Below are 9,283 nucleotides of genomic sequence, written 5' to 3'. Positions count from 1 at the left end.
CCCCCACCCACCCCAAGCAAAACAAGGGTCATTGTTGGCAGATAGCAGCATTGACTAACATATGTTTATTTCTTCATGTCTGGATCAAAATTAAGACATCTGTCACCACCTGCAATTTGCCTTTGTTGCTCAGATAGACAGTGGGAGCTTATCCTTCAACTGCAAATGATCCTGCCAAACTATACTAATGATTAGCAGACTATGCCCAGTATAGGGGCATATCAAATACTACCTCTTATAGCCAGAGCTACATAAAAGTTATGCAAGGTCTTAGTTCAAGATTTTCATAAGTGACAATATAAATATTAACTTAGTGCTTAAAGAGCTGTTGGGCGTGGTGGCGCATGTCTTTATTCCCAGCAGAAACAGGCAGATCTCTGTGAGTTCCAGGCCAGCTGGGGCTACAGGGAAGCCCTGTCTCAAAAAGACCAAAAAATAAAGTAAAATAAAATAAAATAAAGAACTATAGCTTTCAATTGGGTGGTGGCACACTGTGCCTTTAATTTCAGCACTAGGGAGGCAGATGGAGGCCAGCCTGGTCTTAGCAGTGAGTACCAGGCCAGCTGGGACTACACGGAGACCCTGTCCCAAGACAGAAAAACAAACAACAAAAAGAAAAACCTGTACTTTTAGCCAGCAGTGGTCGTGCATGCCTGCAATCCCAGCACTTCAGACCCTGAGGTAAGTGGATGGAAAGTTCAAGGCAGACCTAAGACATAGGGAGACCCTATCCCAAAAGAACATTTTTAAGTGTAGATTTCTGTGTTCTCCCTAAGCAATCCACTGATAGGAGGCCAGCAGCAGCAAGTATCCTTAGAAGTAATTGGCTTTGAACCAAACACTTTGAAGTCAAACACTTCTAGTAAGCTAACCTAAATTACAGGAGGACAAACAAATGACCTCAAACAGTTGCCCATTTTAATATGACCTTAAAAATAATCAAATTTAGCCCCGCATGGCACACGCCTTTAATCCCAGCACTCAGGAGGCAGGGGCAGGAGGATGGATCTCTAAGAGTTCAAGGCCAGCTTGGTCTACATAGTGAGTTCCAGGTCAGCTGGGGCTACAGGGTGACCCTGTCTCAAAAAGACCAAAAAAAAAAAGTAATCAAATTTTCTGTCTCAGCCCAAATTCAACATGTTTTTACTCCCTGAATATTTAAGTTTACCAGCTTTTCCACTTTTAAAGCTGTTTTGTGCTCTTGTGGAAATACTGTCTCAGTTCCCGGATAACAAGGACAAAAAATCTACTTTCTATCAAAGATCTATGAGGATCTAAAGGACTTAGGCTCTTCCGATGACTTCTGAAGTATGTTGTGTATGTTCCTCAGCGTGAACATTTAGCTTCTCACCTTACCTGCTCCCCATTTTCCAGTAAAAGGGGAACAGAAGAAGCCTAAAGGCTTCTCAGGCTTCATTTATAAACATGTTCATCTGAGCTTCACTTAGGTCTTAAAAACAAAAAAACACAACAAGAAGAGTTAGATTTGGTTATGCAAAGTACTTGCCTCTATTAACCCTGTTAGAACAAAAATATTACTCAGCAATGAATACAGGAACAAAATTGTTTTACCTTGTAAAAACACGCATTTATTAAGGAAGCAAGAAATGTTAAAGAAAAAGATTTTTGGCCCTTATAAGTAGGAAAAAAAATTACAAGCATATTAATGACACTCACTGTAACATTTAAGCATTATAAAATAACTTAGCAAACAGTACCTTGATAACTCATAACAGTTCATCAACTATTTCCGAAAAATGCATTTTTCTTACCAAAAAAAAAACCAACCAAGACCTAAACTTAACTCATGAATACAGATATAAATAACAAATCAGATGAAGGGACTAGAGAGATGGTTCCGTGGTTGAGTGCTTCCTACTTTTCCAGAGGTCCTGAGTTCAGTTCCTACTACCCAGGTGTCATCACTGCCTTTGACTCCAGCTCCAGGAACCAACTTTCCCTTTTTCCCCCAGGTGGCACACAGTCACACACATATACACATAAATAAAAATAATTTTTTTAAAGAAAATCAAATGAGAAAAGGTTTCAGGATCGGAGATAGGGCTCATAAGACTGCTTGCCTAACATACATGAAGCCCTGGGTTTGATACCCAGTTCCACATTAAACCAAGTGTAGTGGCATATTGTGATTCGGTACAGGATCATAAGTTAAAGGTCATCCTCAACTACACAGCCAATTCTAATTCAAGGCCAGTCTGTAATACATAAGACTGTCTCAAAAAAGGTGTGGGGGGGGGTCAAGAGCTAAAGGCCAGAGCACTCACAAGACTTAAGGCAGGAGAGTTGGAGTTCTAGTATATTTCCTAGTGCCATTCACCCCCTCTGGCTCTTACAATCTTTCTGCCATGATCCCTGAGCTTTGGGAGGCCAAAGTTTGGCATAGGTATCCTATTCAGGGATAAGCAGTCTGAAACCTCTTATTCTCTGCAGTTGGCCAGTTGTGGGTCTCTGTGTTACTGCATGAGGAAGCTTCTCTAGTGAGAGTTGAGAGAGATGCACTCACTAATCTTCAAATTTCCTTAATTTTCTTTTTCCTGATACCACTACCACAATTTACAGGGCAATACGCCTAATGTAACGTAAAGAAAAAGACAAAGCAAGAGCTAAGACCTCAGGAATATTCTCCACTTGACACTCCACTGCATTAATCAATAGTTGCATTTTTTAACAAACTGTGGCAATGACAATCCTGAAAAGGTTTTCCAATCGAAGATTCCTTAATAACTTCATTGGCTGTGGATCACCATTGCTTCTGTTGCAACCTTTACATTTCTGCTAATGAATATGGGAAACCTGTGTCTAAGTAACCTCCAGCTTCCCTGACAACATCCCCCTCCTCTCCATCTAAGAATTGTAGACTTTTTGCTGTCTTAAAAACCAGCTAGGATGTCTACCACTCCACCAGAAGATCCATAACCACCAGCACAGGGTCTGGCAGACCTTTTAAGGAACACAATTTTTTTTGGTCTTTTTTTTTTTTTTTGAGACAGTGTCTTCATATAACGGCCTGGAATTCACTATGTAGACCAGGATGGCCTTGAACTCAGATCCCCTGCCTCTGCTGAGATTAAAAGAGTGCACCACCATGCCCTGCTGGCTAACGAAGACAAATTTTAAATAGTGCTCTATGAAAAGTAACTATCTACTAGAAAACCTTAGCTTTGAAGAGTAAGCTCTCTTAGGTAATAAAACAGAAAAGTATATCAAGATAGTCCATCCCTCATGTACTTATACATTATTAGTTTTCAGAGATACCAAATTATATTCTTAAATGATAAATTATAGACCTTCTAACATGATCTTTTCCAAGATGAATAAGGAAAGATGCCTAAACTGTAATGGTTTTTTCTTTCCTTTTTTTTTTCTTTTTCTCTTTTTGAGATAGGGTCTCCCTGTAGCTCCAGCTGGCCTAAAACTTGTTATGTAGACCAGTCTGACCTTGATCTCACCAATATTTCTCTGCCTCTGCCTCCTGATGCTGGGATTAAAGGTGTATACCAGTACTCAGTCTAAAATGATGTTTTTGAGATAAGGTTTCCCTATAGTCCCAGCTGTCCTGGAAGTTGCTATGTAGACCAGACTAGCCTCAAACTCACAGAGATCTCTGTCTCCTGAGTGCTGGCATTAAAGGCATGTACCACCATGCCTGGCTAGATGTGTTTCTAAAATTTACTCTGTAGAACTTGTTTTGCTGCATTGTTTTCTGAAGTGTATTTCCTCTTTTTTTCCTCCCTTTCTCTTTTTTGATATAAGGTCTCACTATATAGTCCAGATGTGCAGAAAAGCTGTATAGCTTAAGCTAGAAATAGACTCCAGAAATGGGTAAGAGGCCCCAACCCTACCTGAGAAACTAACTACTGGCAACCCACAGCTACTCGGAAAGAGAGAGTCAGTTTTATTTAAGGGTGTGACACTGGATAGGTTAAACAGGCTCCAATGGATGGACCCACACTGATGGGCATTTGGGAACACAAATTTGATTTTACAGACCTTAATATAAACAGAATATATGAAATCTGGTGGAGAGTATTAAGGAGGGGTGCAGATAGAGTAGTGTATCTAAATAAGATCAAAGTAAAATGTGTGAAATTCATAAAAAATCAATTTAAAATTTAAAAACTTAGATATTTTTCTCAATCAGCATATTTTAGGATGGAGAAAAGTTAAAAAAAAAAGGAATTTTTCATTAAAGAAAAAAAAGGAATTTGTCCTTGAAAATTACAAAATGCCCTATACATGTTGTGTTGCTTTCTTTCCAGTGCTGAGGATGAAACCCAGGGGCTCACAGCATGCTCTGCATGTTGCCCTACCTCTGAGTTTATTTCTAGCCCGCACTGCTTTTAAAAATCACTATGACTGTAACTCTCAGAACAGTCTTACTATACTGGTAAGATGGAACACACAAGCCAGGCATGGTGGCACAAGCCTTTAATCCCAGACAGAAGGATCTCTGTGAGTTCGAGGCCAGCCTGGTCTACAAAACAAATTATAGGCCAGATAGGTATAAAGTAAGATGACTGAATGCCCAGATGCACTTATACACATGCAAGCAATACACATACACATAAAATAAAAATAAATCAGAAAAAAAATTTTAAAGACCTTTCTCAAAAAAGCAAAAATATTTAAAAATAAATTTTGCAGAAGGGGAAATTCACATAAGAAATAATTTTACAGCTGGACACAGTTGCACATACCATTGATCCCAGCACTTGGGAGGCAGAAGTAGACTGATCTCACAGAGATCGAGGCCAGCCTGGTCTACATAGTAAGTTCCAGGCCAGCTGGAGCTACAGGGAGACCCTGTCTCAAAAATTTTTAAAAAGACCAAAAAAAATTTTACATATAATCATATTCCAAAAATATAGTTACAATACTTTTAACAAAATGAAAATGCTAATATCTACAAGCATGATCAAAAAAACCTCCCAAATAAAGCTATATGAAACAAAGTTTTTATAGACAGAAAAGAGGACAAATATATGAAAATGAAATATGGAATTCTGATGTGTTTAAAATATTTTAATAATTTAAGTAGTGGCATACACCTTTAATCCCAGCACTTGGAAGGCAGAGGCAGGTAGACCTCTATGAGACTGAGGCCAGCCTGGTCCATGTAGTGTGAGTTCCAGGCCAGCCAGGGCTATACAGTGAGACCCTATCTCAAAAAACATATAATTAAACAATAATTGTTTAAAATATTTCATTATACCAGGGCCCGGTAGTAGCAGCCTATAATCCCAGGCACCTGGGAGGCTGAAGCAGGAGGATTACAAATTCAAGGCTAGACTGTGCAAGACCTGGTCTCAAAATATAATATGAAAGGGTTGGAGATGCAGCTCTGTTGGTAGAGTGCTTGCCTAGTATGCACCACGGTTTGATCCCCAGCACTCCATAAACCAGGTGTGGTACGCCTGTAATCCAAGTACTTGGGAAGTAGAGGGAGGCACATAAATTCAAGGTCATCCCCAGTTATATAGCCAGTTCAAGGCCAGCATGGGATACAGGAGATTCTGTCGCAGAAAAATAACTAAATAAAAAAGAATTTTAAAAGGGCTGGGCAAAAAGAAAATGAAATCATGACTTTTGCAGGAAAACAGGTAAAACAGGAAATCGTTTATTTTAAGCAAAACAATCTAGATTCAGAAAGACAAATACTGAATGTTTTGATTGATTGATTGATTGATTGATTGATTGATTGATTGATTGACTGAGAGATGGATAGATGCGAGTAGAGAGGAGACAGTGAGGGCAGAAGAGACCTTAAGGGAAAGGAGACAGAGATTCAGAGTGGGTAAGGGAACCTGAGACATGTAAGCAGTGGGGGACAACTCAGGAGACCAGCAAGGTGACTGGAGGGCAGTGAGGGAGGAGACAGACAATACGATATATGTATGAAAATGCCATAAAAAAACTCTGACTTTGTACGCTTTGTACATTACTTAATGCAACAGAATATAACTATAAAATTGGCTATACTGATTTGGATCTACTATAATTCAAATCATATTCCATAAGCTACACAATAAATGCATACGTGTACTTAAGTTTTTAAGTAGCTCCTTTAACACAGGAACTATGACAGCAAAACAGATCATGTAAATATACATAAACTCAAAATTCCATCTTAACTACGTGTTTCTGGCGTCATACATCACTTTAGTTTTTCTTCAACCACTGCCAGTCAGAAGTCAAGCAGAACTCCTCGGATCCCTAATACTGGTCATTCTAAGGAGGAAGCCATAATATTAAAACTGTCAAAAACAGCAGCTGAGGCCTGTATACAGAGCTCACTGATGGGGTGTGCACTACTAAATACCACCAAAAAGCAAGGAGCAAGGGAATCCAGCTGAAAGAGGAAGCTGAGCAGCCCACAAGGATGACAGTCCCCAATTAAACGAATAGGTTTCAGAAGCAAGCTAAACAACAAAGAACTGGGTTATCTGTTTGAGGATTAGCCCCAAATACATGAAGATGGTGGTTTGGTTGGGTACCTTCCCATCCTGCCTTCTCTGCACATAAGGCACCTGATGGCTATTTGTTAACTAGCACATAAAAATTAAACATGAATGCTTATCAAATAGACTTTACCTTCGAGTTAATAAAACACTAAACATACGCATATGCTGGAGGGGATGGTGAACCAAAAGAAATATGACATTCTACGAGACACTGGTCCTTTTCTTCAAGGACCTCAATTCATCAGCAAACAAGAGTAAATACACATGAAGTCAGAGGCCAATTTATTGCTAACCATAGTAGACTTTAAGTGGAAGAGCAGCCCTGAGAAGTTTAAATATCTAAAGGCGGGAATAATAACTACTGTTAATGGCTTTCACTTGAGCACTTAGATAAACCAAGTGCTTTACAGACTTTAGCTTCCTTCCTTACAATCCCCAGTTTACTGACTGGGAAAGTCAAAGTGGTAAAGGAACTTACCCAAGGTCACTCAGCAGCAAAATTAACCGGAGATTAGAAAAAAAGACTTTTAATTTCCTTCTCTCAATCGCAATGGAACCTTAGCGCACAGTCCCTTGTGAGATCAATTCTGCTTAGCCATTTGGGTTATCTTCCTTCACCTACTGTGCTTTCTATGGGAAAGCAAGTTCTTAGTAAGAGAGGTACCCTGTTCCAGTAGCGGGTCCACGCTTGCTGCTGTGAAGCTGGACTCTTGGAAACTTTGGTAGTTAGAACCAAACACCAGGAACCCATTACTGTGTCCAGTAACCCCCACCTTTGCTGCTTAAACCAGGCAGGGAGGCTATCTGGGGCAGTAAACTGCTAGTATGGCAAATTGATGTTTTCTATATTACAGGGGGTTAAAAAAAATAAGTTTTAAGCCTTAAAGGAAACGTGTTATCCTAAGTGCTCGAGAAGCTTGGAGACGAGCCAGAATTACCGTCCCAGGACAAAATGGGGTTCAGGAAACGTGTAATAATGAAAAGTTGACTCCAACCCGAAACGCTCTAGGGGAAACGTGGGCAGGGACTTGGCGGGCAGCGGCAACCCGGCCACACTCCCCCGGGGACCGAGGGCCAGCTCAGCACCAGGGCGCCCAGGATGGCGCTCCCCGGAGGACCCGGGGTGCCAAGCCGGCTGCTCCGCCACGGGCGGCACGGACTGGGGACTTCGGGACAGTTCGCCCTCGCTACACTCGGGGGGTCCCGAAGTCGCCTCGGTGTGGAGTTGAGCGGAAGCGCAACCGAGCTTCGAGGAGGCGAGGGCTCTCCGGCAAAATCACAGAACAAGACAAAAAGAGAGATCGGGAGCGCAGGGGAACCCGCAATGACCACACGGAAGTTCTGCCAGACGAAGCCGGCCTTCCGCACCCGGGCCTTCTGACAAGCCCGCGAAGGCAGGCTCTGGACAGCGGCTCCGCTCCGCCATCAGTTCTAAACTCCTGGCCAACCATGCCCAACCGCCGCCCTGGTGGGGGAGGGGCGCCGCCAGCGCGACCCCGCTGCGCACTTCCGAGGGCACCAGAAGCCCCAGGCCCAGCCGGCTTGGCATCCGCCTCCCACCCGGACACTCACAATTCGCCTCTTCCAGATTTCTCCCAGTTCTTTATCCACTCTGCGGGAACCACCACTGTTGCTGCCGCCATCTTCCCCTCGCTAGTAACAGTGGCCCGGATGTGTAGCACAAGAGCTAGGGGTCAAAGGGGAGCACCGCCCACGAGCGATGACGAAAGCTGCGAACTGGGTTTTAGATTTCCCGCCCCACCTCCTTCCACACCCTGCGGAAGCGTTGGGGCCTGGGCGACAAAGAGAAGACGGGACCGGCGTCCCCTCCGAAGGGACCCCACTTGCCACGCCCTCAACGGCCTTCGCTCGGGCTTCGTTTAGAACACGGACCAAGGAAAAAGCCAGACTCGCGCCGAGTGCTGCACGTGTCTTCTCCCGTAATTACCACAGTACTTGGAAAGCTTAATTTTTCAAGCACTGCGTCTGTGCTAGGCACTGGGGAGAAAGGAACTGTAAGTCATAACATGATGCCTACCCTCAGCGAACTCACCGTCGGGGAAAGACAGGAATATGACATAAATATCTAAACTAGCCACTGATATATAAGAAACGAATACAAAAAGGGCAGCAATTTAGAATATATCAAGCAACCTGCTTAACACAAGGGATACGATCTAGCCCTGGGACATGCAGGATCCTTAAGTCTTAACCTCTTATGAAGCTGTCAAACTAGGCAGCATAAGTACGATTGGAAATAAAACGTTTAAACGCTCAAAGTATTTCCATAAACTACTTACTACAAAGGGCGAAGGAAACATTTTACAGTAGGAAAATACGGCAGATACCACCCTATGTTAAAGGAAGAAATTTCGCCAGGGTTGGGGATGTAGCTTGCCTGCCTCATGCCAGGCTCTAGTTTTGAATCTAGGCGCTGCAGAAAACTAAATGATCCCAGAAGTAGGACAAGTGAGCTACGCAGAGCAGCACTTGGGACGCTGAGGCAGAATAGTACCAGCCTGGCTACAAAGTTAGGAGAGCAAGAAAAGGGCGGGGGTGGGGGAGCGGGGGAGGGCGCTGAATACACACGAAGTGAATACCAATTAATACCAATGAACTGTTAGGAAAAACACTGATCAGCTCTTTAGCATTAATCATGCCCATTCCATATAACATGAATTTAAACATGGAGAAGCACAAGACATACTCATTATTGAAGGAGTCTTGAAAATTACTGACTTGCACTCTTCAAAATTGTCAAGCTCATGAAAGATAGACAATAATTCTTCCAGATTAATGGA

General features: G+C 42.5%; 1 protein-coding gene across 3 annotated transcripts in view; it reads right to left on the bottom strand.

Annotated features, from left to right (window-relative positions):
• Thoc2 (THO complex 2) overlaps positions 1-8,165 on the bottom strand; it is a 114,824-nt gene extending 106,659 nt beyond the window's left edge. For all 3 annotated transcript variants that reach the window (XM_029563967.1, XM_029563968.1, XM_008833920.3), the window contains exon 1: positions 8,055-8,165. In XM_029563967.1, coding sequence (XP_029419827.1) covers positions 8,055-8,125 — 71 coding nt within the window. In that variant the 5' untranslated portion in view covers positions 8,126-8,165. The remainder of the gene's footprint in view (positions 1-8,054) is intronic.
• Positions 8,166-9,283: the final 1,118 nt, after the last annotated feature.

Source organism: Nannospalax galili, unplaced genomic scaffold (genome assembly GCF_000622305.1).
Source record: "Nannospalax galili isolate Female #2095 unplaced genomic scaffold, S.galili_v1.0 scaffold75, whole genome shotgun sequence".
In the NCBI taxonomy this organism is placed as follows: Eukaryota; Metazoa; Chordata; class Mammalia; order Rodentia; family Spalacidae; genus Nannospalax; species Nannospalax galili.
The sequence above is the reverse complement of the archived record's forward strand: the minus strand, read 5'-3'. Positions and strand labels throughout refer to the sequence as shown.